At 42.6% G+C, this 25,652-nt stretch overlaps 1 protein-coding gene across 1 annotated transcript in view; it reads left to right on the plus strand.

Annotated features, from left to right (window-relative positions):
- The window catches only part of LOC124775198, a 159,442-nt gene that overhangs the window by 67,806 nt on the left and 65,984 nt on the right, over nucleotides 1-25,652 (plus strand). The window contains exons 3-4 of the mRNA XM_047250037.1: nucleotides 5,213-5,465; nucleotides 22,242-22,584. Coding sequence (XP_047105993.1) covers nucleotides 5,213-5,465; nucleotides 22,242-22,584 — 596 coding nt within the window. The remainder of the gene's footprint in view (nucleotides 1-5,212; nucleotides 5,466-22,241; nucleotides 22,585-25,652) is intronic.

A 25,652-nucleotide genomic window follows, 5' to 3' on the forward strand; every position in this document is an offset into this window, starting at 1 on the left:
GATGCATTATCTCGTTGAAACATTAAGACGTTCGTCTTTAGGCCTCATACGTGCTAATCCAATCTGTCTCTAGCATCTGAGTGTGAATACTAGAGTTCATTGTAGTGTTCGTCCAAACAGTGTGTGATTTACGTTTAGTGCAGAATGCTACCCATATCATATTACTTTCACCACCTCAATTTCTACTCATTCATACCTGCTGTTCTGTTTATAAATTAGCGCATTCATACTAGGTGCTAGCCGGTCAATCCGAATTAAACTTCTTCACATCACTGAAGGTCACTTTACCCAATTTTCAAGCCTATGATCTATGTGTTTCAGCAAACTTCAGTTTAGCCTGCTTTTATTTGGATGTTAGGGCAGGTTTCTGTAGTCGGTTCTGGATTATGAGATGTTTTCATTTGACAGAATATGTCGTACACTCTGGCATTTACTGGCAACCGAAATAAGCAAGAATTTCAGAAGAATAACAGTTTGTGACCCTTGATCAGCGATAGTGGAACCACTTCGATACCCAAGATAATTTTGTGCTTTGCCCATATTTTCCGTTCCGTCCATTTCGTACGCCAAATCTAACAAAATTACAAATAACTGTACTTGAACGGTTCCACTTTTTCGCGATTTTACCATTAGAGAGTCCGATTTCCTTTTGCGTACCGATTTTTTTTTTCTTTTCATCACATGATAACTGTATTCCGTGGGGCTATGTTAGAATCGTGGTTTTTGTAGACAATACGCACTGTCGCTAATGGTGTACGTTTCGTGTCAGTAGGAAACGCACGTGCACGCACGTATTAACACGGCACGGAGCCGACTACCTTCATACCAGCTTCCACACTAGACCACATGTATCGTTGATGTCTTGTCATATACTGTACTACTGACGTCAAATGCGATAGCCATTTGACTGCATTACTCTGTATACTGTATCTCATACTATTGCATGCACACTGTGTGCAACTATATCAACAGACAATGCCTTTGTACTGACTTCCACTTGTGCAGTTTGTCTTTTTGGATAGCGAGTATTCATCTGCGAGAGCGCATGCGCTTAGAGGGCAGTGAAGGATTTTGTGCTCGGCGGTCTGCCCACAAATTAAGAGAGGATTTGTTGGTACTTGTCCGTTGGCATGCACGAGGCTGCTTTGGGCCAGTTAGAGTCAGTGAGTGGAACCTGGAGTAAGGCTTGGTGGCTGGCCCGCGAGTGGAGAGCGGATGATTAGCATGGCAGCGTTCATGTGCTCAATTACTGTGAATTTGCAGAGATTGAGGTACGGTAATCTGTGTTTGATGAATGAGCCACTGGTGTGGTTAACTTCCGCCCACGTCCGATAGACTGAATTAATTTGTGGTCATGATGTCTGTGTATTTCATTGTAGTACGGAATCTTCAACTGGAACAGGTACTATAATCTTATAGAAACGATATTGCGTTTAGTTCAGAACTATCTCCTGCGTCGACGTGGTGTGGCGTAACTGATTCTATTCACAAGGGCTACCCACAGTGCTTTATGTGTTTTAAAGGCATATTTGCATGCTGAGCTTTTACTATCGGAAAACGTAATTGTAAGTAATAAAAAAAAGAAATAATTTAAGCCATAGATGTAGTCCATGGCTGTATAAATATTGTCTGCAGCCGCTGGAAACATTTGAAGATTTTTGATCGTCATATTATTAGCGAAAGGGGAAGAGTCACCTCTTGTTTTCTAGATTTTTTCAAGATCGGATGTATGTGGCACACAGCCATTAATACTGCAATATTTCATTCTTTTGTTCACGAGTTGCAACCAAAGGGCACTCGTAATTGCATAATTGAAGTAACAGTGTAAGTGTAGTAATTTTAAATTGTGTTTTTATTTCAGTATATAGTTATTACTAACCTATGTACGTTTTATTTTGTGTCTTTAGTCATTGTAAGATTGTTGGGTGACTTGGCATGGAAAAAGGTTCCGTACTTCAAAGCAATATGTCGTCCACTTCGATACACCGTCGTATTCGGGTTTTGCTTGATAACGAAGTCCGATTTTGGAGAAAACACGGAGAGAAGGAACATGGTTAAAAATACATGAACGGACTTTTTTAACGAAAATGCCATCCTCAAGGGCCGAGAGTTTTTAAACTTTTTTTTTTATTAAATGCATTACTATAATTCATTGTATGGTCTCGATCCAGTTACGAATGAGCCAAAAAAAAATTAAAGTATGTTACAAAATGAGCCGACAAAAGTCGCGGGATAACGATATCGACACATACAATTGATGGCGGTGTCGTTTACATAAGGTATAAAAGGTCAGTACATTGGCGGAGTTGATTTGTACTTAGCTGATTCATGTGAAAAAGTTTCCGACGAGAATATGGCCACAAGACGAGATTTAACAGACACTAATGCGGAGTGGCAGTTCGGCCGTTGGGCCGTTCCATTTCGGAAATCGTTAGGGAATTAGTATCCCACGATCCAAGTTCCAAGACTCTGAGGAGAATACCCAATTTCAGTCATTAGCTCTCATCTTGGAAAACGCAGTGGCCGACAGCCTTCACTTAACGAACAAAAGCAGCGTTCGCGTAGAGTTGTCAGTGCTCACAGACAAGCAGCACTGCGTAAAATAACAGGAGAAATCACTGTAGGACCTACCACGAACTTATCTTTTATGACAGTGTGGTGAAATCTGGCGCTAGTGGCTTATGGCAGCAGACGACCAACACAAGTGCCTTTGCTAACAGCACGACATCGCCCGCAGCACCTGTCCTGGGCTCTTGACCGTATCGGTTGGACACTAAGGGGCGCCATGTCACGTATTGCGCAGCTGCTCCCGCTGGAGGTTCGAGTCCTCCGTCGATCATGTGTGTGTGTGTGTGTGTGTGTGTGTGTGTGTGTGTGTGTGTTGTTCTTAGCATAAATTAGTTTAAGTAGCGTGTAAGTCTATGGACCGAAGACCTCAATAGTTCCCTTAGGAATGGGGGGGCGGGGGGGGGGGAACCTGCGGCCTGGTCAATAAGGCCAGGTTTAAGTTGGTAAGAGCTGACGCTATGGCCCGAGTGTGGCGCAGACCCCACAAAGCCATGGACCCAAGTTGTCAACAAGGCTCTGCACAAACTGATGGTGGCTCCATAATAGTGTGGGCTGTGTTTTCATGGAATGGATCGGGTCCTCTGGTCCAACTGAACCGATCATTGAGTGGAAATCATTATATTCGGCTACTTTGAGCCTATTTACAGCGACTTATGGACTTTATGTTCCAAAGAACGACGGAATTTTTATGTCATCCGGCTACAAATGCTGGCGATATGTTTGAAGAACAGTCTGAACAATTCGAACGAACGATTTGGTCACCAGACCGCCCGACATGAATCCCATCGAACATGTGGGGGATATAATCGAGAGGACAGTTTGCGCACAAAATGCCTCTCCGCCAGCACTTCCACAATTATAGACGGCCATAGAGGCAGGATGGCTCAGTATTTCTGCAGGGGGCTTCGAGTCGTTGCACTACGCCGGGGAAAGGAGGTGTAACACGATATTAGGAGGAATTCCGTGACTTCTGTAAAGTCTGTGTATACTGTTATCCTCTTTGTATCGATGTATGTTCTAAACGAAAACCTGTCTTGCTAGATATTGTTTACGGGGAGCCACGATACATGCTGTTTCATTGTAATCTCAAGAAGCTTGTATTGGGAAAATGTCTTCAACTACTGTTGGCTCTTTACATTTTCCATGTTAAGAGGATTGCATCTGTGTACTGGGTGGCTGCACTTGCGATAACTTTATTTGCGTACAAATGGTTTAAATGGCTTTGAGCACTATGGGACTTAACTTCTGAGGTCATCAGTCCCCTAGAACTTAGAACTACTTAAACCTAACTAACCTAAGGATATCACACACATCCATGCCCGAAGCAGGATTCGAACCTGCGACCGTAGCCATCGCGCGGTTCCAGACTGTAGCGCCTAGAACCGCTCGGCCACTCCGTCCGGCCTATTTGCGTACAGCAGTCGCAGTTAATTCCATTGTTAATACTACACTGCCTCAGGTTGGTTGTTGTGGGACTTCTTTGCCTGCTATTTATTGGTGGACTGAGGCTCCAGTTTATATGTCAATGTGTCGGTGATGTTCTCATAGGAAGCATCTGAGCTCCTGGACAGGAAAGCTTCTTTTATAATTATTAACTTTACTGTAATTATTTCCTCACTGCTTTTTATTGGTCGATCGTACACAAAATGAAGACTGATGCTTTTCACTCCATGCATCCCATGCTTGCTGCACCGTTTACAGTTCTATGATTTCAAAACGAACACATTGCGAAAGATTAATTGAAATTTTCTTATGTGTCCCGTTATTTTTATTTCGTTGAAGTCGTATGGTTGGTTACATTCTGCGCTGATACTGGACACCCAGTTAATGTTCAATGTCATATTCTCTTTTGCTTGTTACAATGATGTTTGGAACCAGTGTACTCGCGTAAATAAGGAGTGCAACTTAGCGTTGTGATCAAATTATTATTGCAATGTTTCTATAAGTGTGTTATTATCGTATTATTAAATCAATCAATCGATTCCATCCTTTTTTTCCCTATAGGCCTACCGTCCTTACTAACAGTTAAACATGTATGATTCCGTTACTCTTAGAACAGTTAGTTTCTTTCCTGAGACGACAGTGACGTAAGGTCGAAAACTAGCTTATTTATCTAAAATTGATAAGGTCACCGAGAATACGCAACAGAAGTTTCATAGCTTCTGCTAAAGTGATATTTGACGTAAGACGATAACACATGAACCAGCTAATAATAATCTCTGTGTCTCATAAGTAAGTAAGTTATTATCGTATTATTAAATCAATCAATCGATTCCATCCTTTTTTCCCTATAGGCCTACCGTCCTTACCAACAGTTAAACATGTATGATTCCGTTACTCTTAGAACAGTTAGTTTCTTTCCTGAGACGACAGTGACGTAAGGTCGAAAACTAGCTTATTTATCTAAAATTGATAAGGTCACCGAGAATATGCAACAGAAGTTTCATAGCTTCTACTAAAGTGATATTTGACGTAAGACGATAACACATGCACCAGCTAATAATAATCTCTGTGTCTCATAAGTATCTGCATCCTGAGAAAATTTCATTAGAGAACCATATTCTCTGCATGAATCTCTGTCATCCAGTGTTTTTTATCATCAGCGTTCATCAGCCTGATTTGACGTGTGTCTCGTCCCCAGCAGGTTCGACCTGATTTCCGTGCGCTTCACGGGTCGGTTGACGTGGAGGGACGAGGTGGTGCTCGGAAGCTGGGAGCGGGGTCGCGGCCTGCTGCCGCCGTCTGCAGACCTCTTCCCAGACAAATTGTCCGACCTGCAGGGCCGCGAGTTCGTCTTCGGCACCTTCCACTACCCGCCCTATGTCGTGCTGGACGAAAAGGACCCAACTTTCCAGGACGGCCTCGAGGCCCGAATGATATTGGAGTTCCTCAAGAAGGTTAATTTCTGTTTCACACTGTATCTTACACTCATTTATAAAAAGACTGAATTCTTCTAACTTTGACTGTTTGTAGAGTCCAACGACCTGTTGGTTGTCCTTTCATTTCGTTTATAGCTCATCGCAACGATACACTTTTTATGTGAGTGATATTTTGTCCGTAGACAGTACATGATTCGCAACAAATTTGTACGGAATTTTAATTTGTTAATGTATTAACTTGAATTACAACGATTGTTTTCGGACGTTTCCATAAAAGGGTGTGCTAATTTACGAGTCCTGTGTACAAAATTACTTGTATGATGACCTTTCGTTATTTACCTGACATAAGACTGATCTGCAGTGAATTTTATACTGGAATCAAAGAAGACGTTCTCTATAGGTTTTGATGCTCTGAACACGAATATCAGGATTAAAATTGTGTCATAGCTCAGGGTTACAAGTAAGTAGGACATCACTTTTCAGGCCTATACTGCTCACCTAATCTCTCTGTAATATCGAACATAACTCAGCAGCATAGCAATAGTCCACCGTCCTATGTACTGCAAACACGTTGAGGTGGCAGTAAAGGAAGTGCATCTCCACTGTCGTGTTGCAGTCGAAAACCATATAAGAATGAATGCGTTCGTCCACAAGATACCTGTAATTTTCTGGTCTCCTGTTTCCCAAAAACGGCGTTGTTACATTGCGAAACAATGACAAGCACGCAGCTGATAAGGGGTTAGAGTGGACTCGCATTGTGTATTACACCAACAGACGGACCAATTAATGTCATTTTGTGAATCTTCCTGGCAAATTTAAACTTCGTGCTGGGCTGGGACTCGAACTGGGGACGTTTTCCCTTCGCGGTTGAAGTGCTCTTGGGTAGCTCAGTTGGTAGAGCACTAGCCCCCGAAAGGCAAAGGTCTAGAGTTCGAGTCTCTGTCTGACACACAGTTTTAATTCGCCAGTAAGTTTCATATCGGAGCAGACACCGCTGCAGAATGAAATTGTCATCGCCTTCAAATGGTTCAAATGGCTCTGAGCACTATAGGACTTAACATCTGAGGTCATTAGTCCCCTAGAACTTAGAACTACTTAAACCTAACTAACCTAAGGACAATGCACACATTCATGCCCGAGGCAGGATTCGAACCTGCGACCGTAGCGGTCGTGTGGTTCCAGAATGCTACGCCTAGAACCGCTTGGCCACAATGGCCGGCTGCCAACACCTTCGTGATTGTACTGAGTCGTGGAAACTTCTTACACACTGAAATGCGCCTTCATTCTTGAATGCTGTCAAGAGTCCCAAATTAATGTGCAATAAAAGAATAACTACGTTCTTTAGCAATAGCTTTGACCGAGGCATCAGATTTGTTGGGTGTGTGACCGACGAGATTCCACTGCTGCCATCGCAAGGCGAAGAGTTTGGCTTTATGCTTTTGAAAATCTAAATCCCTAATCAGATCACTGACTTCACGATATGTGATTTTGTAAGGTTCTCCAGACGGCAATGGTAGTGTAAATGCAGGGTTAATGTCACTGGCGGATGATTGCACATTTTCGGCTGTATGCATCGCCTCAGCACCATCGCTTTCATTGCTTGATGGTAGGAGAACGGGAAATGGCAGTCCTTCGCCGTGAGCCAGTGTGTGAATGACAGGTGGGATTTCAGGGTACTGACTCCTTTGCTCAAGTGAGGTATCATACAAAAATAACACTCCGGTGCATGATTTGTAGACTAACACCGAACGTCATGGAGACATTTTACCACGCATTCAAGCGTTCAGTGTAGACAAAATGCGCAACATACGTGTAAAATTCACGATTTTTCTTGGTCTCCAACTCGCCACCCAAAATACAAGGCTTATGCTTGTCTCAGAGCTTCGGTCAATGGCCACCTTCTTGAACCACAAACAACATCTGCAAAAATACGACAAAAGTTACAAGGCTTGTTACTGCAAGTGCAGGGAGTTTTTGTAAAAGCGTACATGTGCACAATAATACGGTTCATCGACTTCAACACGTCACCTCAGCCATTCACTGCCAGAAGCCGCGACACACCCTCCAGTAACGAGAGAACCAACATAGCACAAGACGACGCAGCCGTGACAGATGACAAAATCGCGTCTGGTTTCTACATTCTAAAACGCTCACGTGTCTGGATGGAGCATATGAGTTGAAGCAGCGTTGTCAAATTGTACTCGAATAATCCACGTAATTCACTCATGGCAGAGAAGCCCTTATTATAATTATTTTGCAAGTAGCTGTTATAATGTCACCTACGTGTGAATGTGAAATGTAAACACATTATTTACTTGTAACTCTGAGCTAAGTGTCAATTTTAATCTTCGCATTGGTGTTCAGCGTATCTGAATCTATAAAGTACGGCTACTATCTTTTCTGTAAAAAATAAAAGAGAAATTTTGTGGAGCAGTATAATTTTTCCACTTTTAAGATAATTGCCAGTCAATAAATATACCAGTAACGTATGAGGGCGTACTGAAAATCAATGCCTGCGTTTTTTTATTCTGTTCTCAATATCGGTTGAGGTATTAAATGTGCATATTACTTAGCCGACTTTCTCGCTTGTCTGGAGCACGTTGCAACCCTCTGCCACTAAAGGGCTCCAAATTGCAGCGTGTAACATGGCAATGTGTAATTTCACTGTGCCGGTGCGTGAGCAACTCGGTGCAGTAATCGATTTTCGAATTCGAAGAATTCATCAATATTTTGATATAAAGGTTATAGGCCAAGTAGAATGACTTTTTTAACCTTGATTACACTGCCGATCACTCGGTAATTAACGACTTTAAATTTGTAACCGTTTACCACGTCTAACAGCTAAGTACAGTAATGTACTGCTGATTTCTCTGCACTCTAAGCATGTGGTAAACTTAGGATATGATACAATCCCTCCTCTCTGCTTATTGCATTAATACAGTGATCAGTCAGAATATTATGACCACCGACCTCCTATCGATATAGACGCTTCCAAATGATAGCAGCGTCACGGCACATCTACTAGAAAGAAAGGGGAAGGAGCCCGAGTTATCTGACTTTGACCGAGGACAGATTATGATGACCCGGAAGCTCGGCACCAGCATTTCGGGAACGGCAAGACTTGTCGGGTGTTCGAGGAGTGTTGTGCTGATTGACTTCAACACGTGGCGAAGCCAAGGTGATACCACAACGAGACGTCGTAGAGCTGGGCGGCCACACCTCATTGCGCGCTTACGGTCTATCCAATGACATATGCGGTTGGATAGAAAGTTTTCTAACAGACAGGGAGCAGTATGTTGTCCTGAACGGGGTAGCTTCAACATAAACAAGAGTAACTTCAGGTGTGCCCCAGGCAGCGTAATAGGTCCTCTGCTTTTTGCGATTTACATAAACGATCTGGTTGATGGTATTGACAGCGGCCTTAGACTGTTTGCCGATGATGCTGTAGTCTACAGGAAAAGTAGTATCACGAGAAAGTTGTGAACAAATCAATGAGGATTTGCAGAAAATAAATGCGTGGTGTAATGACTGGCAGTTATCTCTCAATATTAGTGAGTGTAACCTACTGCGTATAACAAGGCAAAAATCCCCATTAATGTATGAGTACACAATAAATAATTTGTGTTTGGAAGCGGTAACATCCATCAAGTATCTGGGTGTGACTATTCGAAATGATCTCAAATGGAATGATCAGATTACACAAGTAACGGGTAAGGCGAACTCTAGGTAGCGGTTTATTGGTAGAATCCTGAAGCGATGCAGTCCTTCATCAAAGGAAATAGCTTACAGTACGTTAGTTTGTCCAGTCTTAGAGTATTGTTCGTATGTATGGGACCCTTACCAGTTGGGTCTGGTTCAAGAGATTGAGAAGGTCCTAAGAAGAGCGGCAAGATTCGTGACTGTTACATTTAGCCATCGCGAGAGCGTTACAAATCTCATAGAAAGTTGGTAGTGGGACACACTTGCAGATAGACGGCATGCTAAACGGAAGGGGTGCTCACTAAATTCCGAAATCCAATTTCACCGAGGATATAGAGCGTATATTATTACGACCAACTTTCAAATCGCGTTATGATCATCATTCAAAGATAAGGGAAATAAGAACTCGTACTGAGGCGTTCAGACAGTCGATTTTCCCTCGCGCGATCCGCGAGTGGAACGGGGGGGGGGGGGGGGGGGGGGGGGATACGACTTTGGCGCGAATTGTGCCCTCCGCCACACACCGCTTGGTGGCTAGCGGAGTATATACGTAGATGTAGAATGCAGATGTCTTGCGTCGTAGGCTGGGCAGACTGGTAAAACAGGACAGGAGGCTAACTGTAGAGGAATTAACGTCAAATTTTAATGTTGGGCAGAGTACAAGTGTGTCTGAACACACAGTCCGCAGAACACTCTGAACGATAGGCCTCCGCAGCCGACGACCCATGCACCAGCGTTCCATGGTCTGGTGAATTCGTCGTCTTCCAGGGGAACAGCTCTTTTGACATCTATGCTGCGGAACGGAGACAAGATGGCGGCGGCTCCATTATGCTCTAGGGAACATTCACACGGGCATCCATGTATCGAGTGGTGCTTGTGAAAGCACCATGACAGCCAAGGAGAATCGCACACTGGTTGCAAAACACGTACACCCTTTCATGATGCTCATGTTCCCCAATGGCAGTCGCATTTTTCAGCAAAATAATGTGCCATGTCACAAGACCAGGAGTGAAATAGATTGGTTCGAGGAACGCAGTGGCAAGTGCTGGTCCCCCAATTCGCCACATCTGAACCTCAACGACACATCTGGGATATTTTTGAACACAGCGTCAGAGCACATCGCGCCCCTCCCCGGAATTACGGGAATTAGGTGACTCGTGTGTGCATATGTGATGCCAAGTTCATACAGCGAGCTACCAAAGCCTCACTGCTTTCATGTTACGACGCGCTGCCGCTGTTATCCGTGCCAAAGCTGGACATACCGGCTACTAGGTACGTGGTCATAATGTTCTACTGACCAGTGTGTATGTTTGGTGGATATTAAATTTCCAGTAAAGAACTTCGTCCTCACGCTTTGTTGAATCTATGGGCACCTACCGACGGCCGTGTGATACTCTTAGAATGGCGTCATTAGACATTGTATGGAGGGGCGTGGATTCAGCACATTTTTCTCCTGCGTTGTCAGTTCAAACAAACCTCGAGCTGCTACTCGGTCAACCAGCTCACCCATTGTTATCATGAGGCTGGGTGGGTGCTGTTCCAGTCCTCCCTCCAAGCAAAAATTCCTGGCAGTAATGGGAATCGACCCCGGGTCCACCGCATGGTAATCAGTCATGCTGACTACTCAACTGTCGAGGCCAATAAAATACTCAATTTCACATTTTTAAATTACAATAGCACCGATAATTTTCAACAGATCAGGTTTGCTTCTGATGCCAGTCGTCTACTTGGTGTAACTGCGTGTAACGTGCGTGGAATGTAGGCGCCATTGTGAAGTGAAGAGGCTGGTACAGGAGAGGAATTCATGGCTGACTGCCATCAAACCAGTCAGGAGACAGAAGACTTAAACCCAGTTTATCATAAATCTACTATTACTTCTAGCTGTTACCGATTACACTGGGAGGCCATTAGGAGTGGTCTCGTCTACCTTTGGGTTCCAAAAATCCTGTGCTCAGTCCACAACGTAATCTACTCTACCTTACACACTAGACATGGTCAGATGACAATGCAACTTCGTATACGTACTCATTATTGGTGGGTTTTCCTTTCTATATGGCTTATAGAATGGCCACCACAGCGAATTAGTATTGCCCATGTCAAGTGTTCTTATCAGACCTCGTGGGGTATATACGAAGCGTGAATAGTGTCAGAAGTTGAAAGATCACTGTGAAGGACACGGACATGCGGCATGCTCATATTTGTATACTGTGTTATCAGCGTCTTGCAGACTCTGAAATTGACCTGATAGTAGGACTCATACTGGTGCTGGCTAGTCGAATCTTTCAGTATGCTTATTTGTTGTGCATTCTCATGTGACAGTGACCCAGTGTTGGACTGCATAGGAACGTGAGGCCACTCATATACGTCAAGCTTCTGGTCGACAACCACGAGGAAGGCTCACCTTATTGTGTATCAAGCAAAGTGGCGTTGTTGCTCTCGGTGTGGATTGTGTGGGGAGCCTTCGGGTATGATACTTGCTCACGCTTAATAGTGACTGAAAGAACTTTGGTAGCACAATGGTACGTCATGGATATCCTGCGTCGTCCTGTGTTATCTCTCACGATACAGGACCATTGTTACCATTTTCCAACAGGGTAATGCTGACCCTTACAGAGTTCGTTTCTCTATGAACTGTCTGTGCGATACTGAATTACTACCGCGGCCGCAAGATCTCCAGATCTGTTCCTGACAGAAAATTTGTGGGACCAGTGCCAGTGTACTGTGGGTCAGCTTGTCCCAAAAGCGGCTAAACGCCTTTACGACTCCTTCTCCAACCAAATGAGTGCGTGCATCTAGAGAAAAGAGGGTGCAACGTCATATTCATAAGTGCGCTTATAATGCCAAGTTCTTTGTGAATTGTTTGCTGATTTTCAAAGCAGAGAAATAACATACCCTAAGAACCCACGAAATTTCGTTTTAGTTCACGCAGCGTATTTGGCCTGGCCTGTTGCCTGTCTCTTGACAACATCCTTGATCTTGTGATAGCTGTGACGTAGGTTGAAGGTGTGGCAAGTACCAAAACGCTAAACGCACGTTATCTCTCTCTGTCTCTGTCTCTCTCTCTCACTCTCACTCACTCAAACACACACACACACACACACACACACACACACACACACACCACAGAAGCACACAAAAAGCGTAATTTTGCATTCTGTTTGATGTAAAAACGGGTTTGACTATAAACAAAACGTTTATCTTGGATGTAAAAACAACGTTCATGTTTATGAATATTGGTATTTAAAGAATCATATTTGCAAGCGTCCAGGAATTAGATAAAACGTATGTCTTACAGTTATCGACATTATTGTAGACAACAACCGTACAAGAATATGTTTTGTACAGCGCAGTCAACCGGTCACAACAAGATTGTACTTAAACGTTGTTTCAACACCAACTGCTTGTATCTTCTTCATAAAATCTAATAAATATCTTGTTGTAACGTGTGAACAGATTTATGACCAAAACGCTCTCGTCATATAAAATACTTCGTAAGGAGACAATATTTAAGCCATATAAATGTTATAGACATTGGGAGTGATACAAAATTTGTAGTTGTCAGTAAAATTGTCGCTGCGTGGCGTAGCACACAATACGCCTGTAAGGGCTCTGGAGGTAACAGACACTGTTGGAGGCATCGGACTTAGAAGTAAAATCTGGTTCCAACCGATTCACTGTATTACGCAAACCATAAAACATACGCAATATAAAGAACAATAGATCATCTATTGATTAGGGAAGCACCAAAGTTAGGGGAGCTGGCAGAGCACAGTGAGTGATCTAAGCTTGCGTAAGTAGCAGAAGTCTATTACGAGCTTTCACACAAAGCGGACGTGAAATGCATAGGTTCAGATAATTGAGGGTACGCGGATTTGCATTAGCAACACTACTAGATTGGCAGCGGTCGTAGTTGTGATGAAATGAATACGGTATCAACATCAAAGGTTTTATGTGTGAGCACGCTATGTAGTATAGCAGGTGGATGATGTTACTAGCACCACCTCACGAGGTTTGCAGCTCTCGTCATCACCATATAAATGGGAAAAAATACGTTTCCAGTACAATTGTATGGGAACATAGACGAATGAGTTTACTTGTGTTTTGAATACACTATCCCTGTGTGAAAATTGAAGTGCCCTTTTTATCTAAAATCACTGCACCCTTTTTATCTTGCTACATCTTGTTGCCAAGAGCACATTGTTGCCTCATAAAATGAGTTAATAAACTTAATTGATAGTTACAGCAAATGTCTATGTCTTTTTCTATTCCATCAGTCCTCTGATTGGCTGATGCGGTGCGCCACGAATTCTTCTCACAACTCCTTCACTGTCGCCGCCTCTATCATTTTTACCCTCTACAGGAATATCTGTTACCATGCAAGTTATCCCCTGATACCTTAACAACATTCTATCACATTGTCACTCGCTCGGATGTCCGTGTGCATTAGAGCGCCCGCTTTCGTGACGGGGAGGTGCGCCGATCCTGAGTCGAATCCGCACGGCGGAGTGACAACGAGAGTCGGTCTGTCAGCTATCCTGTATATGGTTTTTAGGCGGTCTCTCACATCCCACTAGGCGAATATCGGGCTGGTACGAACGTCCCTCTTCAGATACATACTACCCAAACATTTGGAAAAATTTCTCAAACTTACACATAGAATTCACTCTGGACGCAGACAGATGCACTCCGTCTTCAGGCCACAAGTGGCCCATCGGGACCATCTGACCGCCGTGTCATTCTCAGCTGAGGATGCGGATGGGAGGGGCGTGTGGTCAGCACACCGCTCTCCCGGTCGTTGTGATGGTTTTCTCTGACCGAACCCGCTACTATTCGGTCGAGTAGCTCCTCAATTGGCATCACGAGGCTGAGTGCACCCCGAAAGATGTCAACAGCGAATGGCAGTCCGGATTGTCACCCATCCAAGTGCCGGCCACGCCCGACTGCGCTTAACTTCGGTGATCTGACGGGAACCGGTGTATCCACTGTGGCAAGGCCGTTGCCCACGCAGACAAATGGTGGTATACTAATTCCATTGTCGAGGCTGAATAGGAGACGGAAGACCTAACAAGTTTAGTATGCGTATTCTTAGATCCAGGAGTAGCAGCAGCTGCCTATTACTCTGTCTTTTGTAATTGTTTTCCACTTCGCTTTCCTCGCCGAATAAGCGAAGAAACTTTTCACGTCTTATCAGTCCACTTATTTTTCAGTACACTTCTATAGTAGTGAAACGTTCGCTCCGTCCATCATTAAAGCTTCTGTGGCCTCGTGCAAAATGACAATCGTTGTCGCGGACAGAATCCACTCTCTTTTGTGTACATGCCGCGTTCGACACCAATGAGGAGACCTGACGCTCTATACCTGGGTACGTTTATTGACATATCTGGAGTAATGGTCTACACTGATTCATTACCAAATCAATATAAATAAGAGTCTCCTACATTGCTTTAACCAACTTGATTACTCGAAAGCCAATAATAAAAATTCCTATAGCCCTCTAACCACTTTCAGGAAAGAGCCTGAGTTATGATCACTGAACTGGAGGAATTAACAGCCAACAGCTTGCATATACTGGTTGTTAGCAAATGTAGTTGTTCATAATTCTACTAACAAACAGGAACACAGTTCGAAGTCATCAGGAAAAAGGGCACTCGAAACCATCACTTTACGATTTACATGGATGCAGACACCCATTTAGAAGGACTGGGACCAAATCTAACCCCTCTTCTCCAAGCCAAACATAAAACCACTTCCACCGGCCGCTGAAAACATGATGAGACGACTACAACAATGAAACAGGCAAGAATAACAACACGGCTAGGAAAATGTGTTACAGCATTACACCTCAAACTCTTTGGATCTATCCTTTTAAGGTTTCCTCATAGTCAGTGTTTTACTTCTATACAATGTTGTGTTCCAGACGCACATTACCAGAAATCTGTTCCTTAAGTAAAGCCCGATGTTTTGTACCAGTGATCTTTTTTGGCCAGGAACGCTCCGATTGTCTGTGCAAGTCTACTTTCTATGTGCTTCTTGCTTGGTCCGTCATACGTGCTTCAAGGGTCCCATAATTCCTTCACTTATCTACTTCGCCCCAAGTTTGATGTTACGTTTATTGCTAATACCATTGCTGCCACTCTTCATTATTTTCGTCTTTCTGCCGTTTATTCTCAATCCATATTCTGTGTTCAGTTCTTTGTGTGTCCACTCAACATGTCCCATAATTCTTTATCACTTTCTTTGCAAGCAATGTCTTCATTTAATTTTATCGTTAATGTTCTTTCATCCTGAAATTTACTCCCACTCTTGAACATATGTTTTATTTCTGTCATTGCTTCTTCGATGTAGAGATTGAACAGTTGGGAAGAAATACGTCATCCCTTACGTAACTTCTCTTTAATCTGGACTCTTTGTTCTTGATATCTTATTCTTACTGTTCCTTCTTGGTTCTTACACATACAGAATATCACTTGTCTTTCCCTGTAGCTTACACCTACCCGTATACAGATTTCGAATGCGTTTCTTAAGTCGTCAGATCCTATAAAGGTGACTCGATAATTCTTAAGTTTTGCTTACATTATCAACCAGAACATCAGAACTGTTGCTCTTGAGTTTTTACCTTTCTTAAGCCAGACCTATTGTCACCTAAGGGATCGATAACTTTCTTTTCCATTCATCTGCACAATATTTTTTTAGGAATTGGGATGCATAAGCTAACAAGCCAGTCGATAACACTCGTACTAATCTACTATTGCTATTTTTGGAATTGCAGGGATGATAATTTTCATGAACGTCTGATGGTACGTCAGCAGTCTTATTGATTCAGTACAGTAACTTGAACAGCAGCATGGTTGATATTGCCTCAATTATTTTAGATATTCCGAATGACTGTTAACTATGCGTTCCACCTTATTTGATAGCAAGTCTTCCAATGATCTATGAAACTCAGACTGTAATACGACATCAGCTATATCTCCCAAACTGACTCCCAGTTTTTCTCTAATTTCAGCAGACACCTCCTCCCTCTCATAGACGTCTTCAACGTTTTCTTTCCACCTGTCGCCTGTCCTCTAACAGCCGAAACCTTCTTTCACTCTTATGCTGACGCCCTGCTCTTAAATTCACTCTACGCTGTTTTGACTTTTCTGTTGGTTGAGTCACTGCTTCTGATAACATTACTACGCGGAAAATTTTGTTTAATTTCATAACCATTTAATGATTTCATTAGTGTCCTATTGCTAAACATTCTTCTATGCTTTTAAATCTTTGCAATGTATCGTCTGTGGTAACTCGTGACGTCATTGCTCAACTTCAGCGGGTTGTAACATGGGATATTCCAATGTGGTTACCGTCCCGTGTATTGTTTTTATTCTTTCCTCTGTTGTACCACTGTAATGACATTGCTTCTGATGAAGGTATTGCTAATAATGAGCTATAATTTCTTTTTCTTCTTTCTTTTCTGGTGTTTCCTTTTACTCCTTAATCGTGTCTTTGATGGTCTGATGTACTTTTTCGGTTTTGTTCTGAAATATGAAACGTTACTATGTTTTGCTTTATTTGTATTGCTACATAAATCTCCTTTTAACTCAGTATGCAAAAGGTTCGGATAAATTCTAGTGTCCGATTCCACCCATTAGCTTCGACCAATGACGTCATACCTAAAACAAAGAAGATACAGAGAGGCGATGTTGAATGCAGAGAGGATTATTCGTATGGCAGAAGACGATACAACAGTGTAATAAATAATACACAGTCACAGTTCACGAGATTAATTATATTGAACTAATTGTTTCGGAAAGACGTTGAGTTAGCTTAATAGAAAGTAACAGAACAAAACCAGGAAATACACATACGTGAAATAAATTATCAGAGGTCGCGTGAGTACGTGAAAGAACCTCAGACGACCTTTACAGTCCACTACAATATCACACAACTTAAACATGTAATATTGTGAAAAATAACAGAAATTTAATGTAAGGGAATTACCGCGTAAAGTGGAGACAAACCAAAAATCAACGTAACAATCGCAAAATGAAGCAAACAGTGACATATAGGAAACGTAAAAGGACATTAACGGGAAATAAGAAAAACGCAACACAGAAATCCTGAAAGAAATGGCACTACAGTAGTAACGAAAATTCGTGGAATAATAACAAGTCTGGGAATTGTGTAAGTGAAATTAAGCTACAGATCAGTTCTAGTCACCAATTCGAAGGTTCATTATTGTCAGCGTTCTTTCGGTAAGTGCCTACAATTCCTTGATCTAGAATTCCTACTTTGTGTAGCTGTCTGTGCTACTGCGAAAGATAATTAATCTTGGAATCGGTAACTAGAATTCCCCTACGTAGGTCAATTCTAGCTGTCGATTGCTAGGTCCGTTATTTATGGCGTGTTTGTAGTGATGCATAGAGCGACATCATACAGCTAAAACCTTAACGAACAATCAGTCCACACGTAATGAAAATGACATAATAAAAGAACCTGTGATCGATAGCTGAGCGGTACCGTATATGAAAATTTTAAAACAATGGATAGTGCACACTACTGTAAAAAACGCGACAAATAAGAAACCATGCTTCGTTATCTTGAGCGTTTTTGCAATAGATGTGTACAACGGTTTGTTGCAGGATTTAAGATCGTTATTTTCAGCGTTTTTGCGGTGCGTGTGTCCAGTTCTTTCTTCGAGAATTCCTGTTTTTGGTATTGCCTTCTGTACTACTTCGAAAAATAACAAATTTTGGAATCGGTAAATAAATTTGAGCTATAGAAGTCATTCTATTTGTGTACTACGGCGAAAAATAAGAAATCTTGGAATTCTAGTTGCGCTCTTAGACTCCCATGTTAACCATACCCTCGGAAATCGCGACATATGTAGAAGAAATAGCATAATGTACGTCAGTTACTAAGACAACCACGGACAACATTTAATAATGGGCGACCTTACATCCTTCACATCGTAAACTCATGACGGCACATAGCACTCACTGGTCAAAACTGATGGGTGCAACCGGACACTAGATTTGACATGTATATTTCAGTTCCTTTGTTACGCTGATGTATAATGCGCTGTGTAAAACTAAGTGTGGGTCAACTGAAGAACGGGGGTACAACTCTGCGGCTTTGACCAATGACGTCATATTTTAGTCATATATATTTATTTGTTTATTTTCGGGCCATAGATAATGAATCGATTATCTACTGCGGCGAAGCGTCCAATGGTAAATAGAAATAAAGGAATGTATTATAAAGAGAAATATATTGTGTACGATTTTTGTCCCTGGTTCCTATTTTTCTGTTGACCTATGTAGATAATCTTAAATATATAAAACAAATTTTACGTTTGTCGCTTTTCCCGCCTTCGCTAGTACTGGTATCCTATTATTAAGTTGACCCATATAGGTCAGCTGAGGTACGGGATACAAATTTTATGTCTGTCGCTTGCTTTGACTACGCTAAGGCTAGTATCCTAATACAGGATACAAATTTGACGTTTATCGCTTTTTTCGCCTTCGCTAGTACTAGTATCCCAGACTTAATGTGACCTCCATAGGTTACCTGAAATACAGGATACAAATATTACATTTGTCGCTTTTTTCACCTTCGCTAGTACTAGTACCCAGTTCTTCATTTGACCTATGTAGGGTAACTGAAGTATAAGATCCAAATTTTACGTTTGACGCCTTTCTCGCCTTCCATAGTACTGGTATCCTACTCTTCAGTTGATACTAGTACTAGCAAAGGCGAAAAACCCGACATACGTAAAGTTTGTATAAATGTCAATTCAGGTACTCCATGGCATTGTGACGTACATAAATTTATTCTACGGATTTATAATGTGAAAAAAGCGATATACGTCACATCACTTTCGAAATATGGATTTACATGATACATGTCAATGATCTGTTTTCTTTGTACCACAGTGGTTTGTTTCTCAAGACTCTTCTATGCTTTTAAATATTTGTAATGTATCATCTGTGGTAACTTGTGTCGTCATTGCTCAACTTCGGCGTGTTGTAACCCTTCCAATCGTATGAATTGATGTGTGAGAGCTATTTCGATGGTTGCAGGCGAAAAGTGACATTCAGAATGCATGCGATTTCGTGGCCTGCCCTCAGTTTATGTTGTGTAATCGTGTTAGATAGAATCACACGAAAATGTTACACTGTGTGGATACTGTGAGCTTCTTGGAATACTATTAAAAGCAGTGACTACGTATATGGGTAATGACTATGATTGTCGTTGTGAGAACTGAACTGTTTGCACTTAACTGAGATGAACAAGCTAAAATACTTTAAAATACTGATTTCGTTAGCTGCTTAACAAATTGCTGCGAGCGTAATCTTTAACTGTCGCCATGGAAAGTTACAATCTGATGTTAACCTGTGGCACTGTTTTCTCCAGAATTGTGAATTTCCTATGGTGACTGCTAAACATGTTCGGATTGTAATAACGTGGTCTGCGGGTAGAACTGAATACTGTAGTGTTTTCAAACTGTATACGGGACGTTAGAACGTGTGTAAGCAACAGTGTAAAAACGTGGAGCTATACACCAACAACTAAGTTCTGCCGGACATAAAGAATGCAATGTAGAATGGAATAAAGACCTGCAGAAACACATTTCAAGAAAGAGGACGTATCTGCTGCCATTTCATAACTGATCTGCCTGCTTTAATTACACCACCAGGACCGATGAGCCACCGTTGACATCACAACGTATGGTCATCAATAAGATAAGACTACAAACTTTTCAAACACTTCCACATGTAGTTTCTTCTTGTTTTGTAATGAACTTTTCTCAGTATTTGCTTTCCTTAAATAAATGCAGGTTTTCTAACTCGTATTTGCAGTCGGTATTGGCGTTGTTAATTTCATCACAGACAGTAATCATAACAATTTTCTACTTGTATCGTTTTATATATTTTATTTCAGTTGTTATTGAGAGTGTTTAACGTTTTCTTTTGGAAGGACGTGTTTTTATGAATGTGAACAGTGTTTTTATCAGATGAATTTACGTGTTTTGCTGTGATATGTACCACCCCTTGTACGTTGTGGTGTCAGCCATTAAAATCTTGAGTGCCGACCAATCACAGTTAGGCAGCACGTCTGCTATTAGTGCAAGGCACGCTATAGGTTGAAATTTTAAATCTAATGGTTGGCAACTGTGTAAAGTATATTTACATTCAATGAGTAGTCATATTACTACATACTCGTGAAAATTGTGAGTTTATTTGGCTCTTACTGTTATAAATAAATAAAATTATGGCCACTCCTTTAATTATTAACGAGCTTTTTTACGGGAGTTTTCGTGTTTTATGCTCTTTTGATGCTTGTTGTCAAACTATATGTGGTTGCTGGCTTTAAGTAAAACGGGTTCTTTTCAGTTTAAATAATCAAAATTCACTGCCAAAGTTGCAGAGAGTGGGTCTGTGAGAACCGTTTAATTCAAACACGGCTTAGTTCGCGACACGACGAGGTAACATAGCATGTTACGGCTTAATTTCATTACACTACCGAGTCATTTTCTTCACAAGCTCTGTTCCATCTTCGTTGACAAATGTTAGTACTGAAGTCTTGGTAAATGCAGTAAGTGATAAAGGCTTGCGCTGTTTCATGTAATCGTAAGTAATTACAGTAAGGAAATACAAGCTGACAACTGGTAACTACATCCAAGTCAGCCTATCTAAATTGTTAAAAATAGGTAAACCATGAGTTCAAAGAATTGTAATTTTTGCGAGACTACTAGTCGAAATTTGAAGAGTCATACGCAGTTGAGTTCTTCTGTATTGCAAATATTCTACTAGCAGCAGAAATAATTGTAGTTCCTGGGATGAGAAGTTCCGCCTTATGCAAGACACCTTTTTTCTTTTGTTTGTCGGGTGAAACAAAGGAAAAAATGTGTCTTGTATAAGGTGGAACTTCTCATCCTATTTTCTTAGCAAGCACGGAGAGAACAAGAAGAAATGCACCACAAGATGATTATTGTAGTTCCTTTTTAAATACCGAACTTTGTTTATACTAGTAGCTCGGTAACCGATATATCTATTGAAATAGATTATGCGTCATTTAGTGAGATGTATTGACGTGGAGATGCCGAGGGGCAGGTTCAGCTGCCTAATTGGGAAGGCTTTTCTTATCCTTCGCGCACACTGACACCTTTCATTCGCGATGTGAGAGATTTGGGTGTTAAATGTATCTGACAGGGTTAGATGACTTTTATGAGAATGTGTGTTGTGTGTGTGTGTGTGTGTGTGTGTGTGTGTGTGTGTGTTATCTTCGCGTTGTAAGGGGGGCTCTGAAATTAACAAAAAAAAAAAAAACAAAATGGTTCAAATGGCTCTGAGCACTATGGGACTCAATTGCTGAGGTCATAAGTCCCCTAGAACTTAGAAATACTGAAACCTAACTAACCTATGGACAACACACACATCCATGCCCTGAAATTAACAGCCCTAACCGATGGACGGATCGCTATCCTTAGTGTCACATGGTGTAAGTCCATGAGACACTGGAGAGAAGTCCGTCCCCGCTACTTGAGTGGTCAGCGCGACAGACTGAGAATCCTAAGGGTCCGGGTTCGATTCCCGGCTGGGTCAGAGATATTTCTCCGCTCAGGGACTGGGTGTTGTGTTGTCTTAATCATCATCATGTCATCCCCATCGACGCGCAAGTCACCGAAGTGGCGTCAAATCGAAAGTCTTGCACGCGGCGAACGGTCTACCCGATGGGAGGCCTTCGTCACACGCTTTTTTTTTTTTTTTTTTTTTTTAACAGCAGAGAAGATTGGTATTTAATTCAGGACTGGCGAACAGGCACTTCGCACCACGGCTCCCTTTCTTCCTTTCCCGAAAGGCTAAGAGAATCGCTAACAGTGGGTGAGCTACCCAGATAGCCACTGACGTACCGGCAACGCCTGGCGTTACACAGCTTCGGTGGTCTGACGAGAAACTATATTCAACGAGGCAAGCCCGTGGGCTCCCATTTGGGTCAATTACGACATGTTAACCAGTTCGGGGACTATCTGAGCGGAAAATATTAGCTTCATCACCCTGTATAACACTAGCAGTAAAAATAAATTTTCTACCTGAACGTATCGTACAGGTGAACGCGACCTGCCGCCTCACGCTGGAGACGGAAGACAAGTGGGGCCAGATCTGGGACAACGGGTCCGGGAACGGCTTGATGGGCGCCGTGGTGCGCGATCTGGTGGACGCGAGCTACTCGTCGCTGGGCTACTGGTACTACGAGCATATCTGGCTGGACTATTCGCGCTCCTACTACCGCACCGGCATCACGTGCCTGGCTCCCAGGCCGCGCCCCTTACCCGGCTGGCAGGTGCCGCTGCTGCCCTTCTCTGCGTACCTGTGGGCCGCCGTCGGGGTCTCCGTGCTCGTGGCCACCGCCGCCCTCTTCATCGCCAAGACCAGCTCCACCAGGCTGCTCGGTACGTGCTGAAGACCCATACTATCGCCCTCTGTTTTGCTGTGTACTCTAAAAACATTGTTACCACCTCCCTGTTGCTGTGCGGGTCCACCTGAGACGCCCTGCTAAGCCCGCAGGACAGAACAGGCAGCTTAAGTTGTGGACAGGGGAAAAAATAAGCAGCTGTCAGTTACACTCGAACATACAACCTTTTATTTTATCAAACATTACATGTGAGAAGAAAACTAAAAAGAACATAGGTTTGGTTTTGGAACTTAATTAGCGGCTGCATGCGCCGTACAATCCCATGCCTTAAGGGCAAGACCACTTTAATTTAAAAACGACTAAAAGCCAATAACTGAAAGCTCAACCAAAATCAGAAATGTAAAAGACAAAGCCTTATCATAAAATACTTCCTTAATTAGGCTGAAGGCCCAAAGAATCTAACACTTTAAGAGCAAAACAAATTCTAAATCGGCTGAAGGCCCAACACTTAAGACTCAACAACATTCATTTTAAAAATCCCAAAGGCTTTACGTAAACAGTTCTTAAAGTAGGCTGAAGGCCCAAACCATCTGACGCCATAAGGGCAAAACAACCTTAATCTAAATATCGGCTAGAAGCCATACAAGTGAAAACAACAAGAAAAGCAGTACACTCACGGGCGCTCAGAAGTTCCGAGGGTCGGCCTGCAATTCAAACACTAACATTCGCTTTGGTGAGACAGGCAGTCGGCCCAACCTTTGTCGATCTGACGACAACCCAACCGCCAGACTGTCAACGGACCCATCGACAAGATAACCTCCGCTTGACCTGAGAGCTTCTGTAAAATTTGGAAGGTACGAGACGAGGTACTGGCAGAAGTAAAGCTGTGAGGACGGGGCGTGAGTCGTGCTTGGGCAGCTCAGTTGGTAGAGCACTTGCCCGCGAAAGTCAAAGGTCCCGAGTTCGAGTCTCGGTCCGGCACACAGTTTTAATCTGCCAGAAAGTTTCATATCACCTCACACTCCGCCGCAGAGTGAAAATCTCATTCAGATAACGTAGAACGTTTTGGGCGCCCACAACCAATTATCCATTGAGCTGTCGAACACCGTGCTGGACAGCGACAACACGATCAGGAAAATACACTGCCTGAATTTACGTCAACGACCATGGCAGGTAACCGGAACGTTAACGGCCACAAGGCTGAAGATTGCGCTGGTGCACTTCAACTCAAACAACCAAATTCAGTTAAACTCCACCGGAGGGTGGCTGAAATTTGCCCACTTGAAAACACACGTAGTTGCTCGCGGGAATATCTCAAGAGCCGACAACAAACTCCAAACAACACAATGTGAAGAGTCGTGACTTGCCGGTGGATTAAGTCAAAACTCAACTCTCATGTCCAGGATCGGTGAGCCAAGAAACTTGTAGCAATGGAAACAGCACCACACTCTGACACCGCATAGAGGCCGCCAGCGGCCCGGCCAAACCACAAGCCGTGGAGATTTCCTCGCTGCTCCACGCCAACCGACCAGCAGCCCGCACGCAGCCCAGAGGGAAACTATAAGCGCCAGGCCAAAGATAATCCTAGGTGCGAATATCGGTACACATCGCTGCTGCCACCGGCGGAAAGAGAGGATAGCATCATCGCTATAACCGCGGGAGACTAAACACAGAATAGCAACCAAGGTTTAAACCAACGCATAGCATGAGCCAGCCATGGCTCACCACCTTGTTGTTGTTGTTGTGGTCTTCAGGCCTGAGACTGGTTTGATGCAGCTCTCCATGCTACTCTATCCTGTGCAAGCTTTTTCATCTCCCAGTACCTACTGCAACCTACATCCTTCTGAATCTGCTTAGTGTATTCATCTCTTGGTCCCCCTCTACGATTTTTACCCTCCACGCTGCCCTCCAATACTAAATTGGTGATCCCTTGATGCCTCAGAACATGTCCTACCAACCGATTCCTTCTTCTGGTCAAGTTGTGCCACAAACTTCTCTTCTCCCCAATCCTATTCAATACTTCCTCATTAGTTATGTGATCTACCCATCTAATCTTCTGCATTCTTCTGTAGCACCACATTTCGAAAGCTTCTATTCTCTTCTTGTCCAAACTATTTATCGTCCATGTTTCACTTCCATACATGGCTACACTCCATACGAATACTTTCAGAAATGACTTCCTGACACTTAAATCAATACTGGATGTTAACAAATTTCTCTTCTTCAGAAACGCTTTCCTTGCCATTGCCAGCCTACATTTTATATCCTCTCTACTTCGACCATCATCAGTTATTTTGCTCCCCAAATAGCAAAACTCCTTTACTACTTTAAGTGCCTCATTTCCTAATCTAATTCCCTCAGCATCACCCGACTTAATTAGACTACATTCCATTATCCTTGTTTTGCTTTTGTTGATGTTCATCTTATATCCTCCTTTCAAGACACTGTCCATTCCATTCAACTGCTCTTCCAAGTCCTTTGCTGTCTCTGACAGAATTAAAATGTCATCGGCGAACCTCAAAGTTTTTATTTCTTCTCCATGAATTTTAATACCTACTCCGAATTTTTCTTTTGTTTCCTTTACTGCTTGCTCAATATACAGATTGAACAACATCGGGGAGAGGCTACAACCCTGTCTTACTCCCTTCCCAACCACTGCTTCCCTTTCATGTCCCTCGACTTTTATAACTGCTATCTGGTTTCTGTACAAATTGTAAATAGCCTTTCGCTCCCTGTATTTTACCCCTGCCACCTTTAGAATTTGAAAAAGAGTATTCCAGTCAACATTGTCAAAAGCTTTCTCTAAGTCTACAAATGCTAGAAACGTAGGTTTGCCTTTTCTTAATCTTTCTTTTAAGATAAGTCGTAAGGTCAGTATTGCCTCACGTGTTCCAGTGTTTCTACGGAATCCAAACTGATCTTCCCCGAGGTTGGCTTCTACTAGTTTTTCCATTCGTCTGTAAAGAATTCGTGTTAGTATTTTGCAGCTGTGACTTATTAAGCTGATAGTTCGGTAATTTTCACATCTGTCAACACCTGCTTTCTTTGGGATTGGAATTATAATATTCTTCTTGAAGTCTGAGGGTATTTCGCCTGTTTCATACA

Source organism: Schistocerca piceifrons, chromosome 2 (assembly GCF_021461385.2).
Source record: "Schistocerca piceifrons isolate TAMUIC-IGC-003096 chromosome 2, iqSchPice1.1, whole genome shotgun sequence".
In the NCBI taxonomy this organism is placed as follows: domain Eukaryota; kingdom Metazoa; phylum Arthropoda; class Insecta; order Orthoptera; family Acrididae; genus Schistocerca; species Schistocerca piceifrons.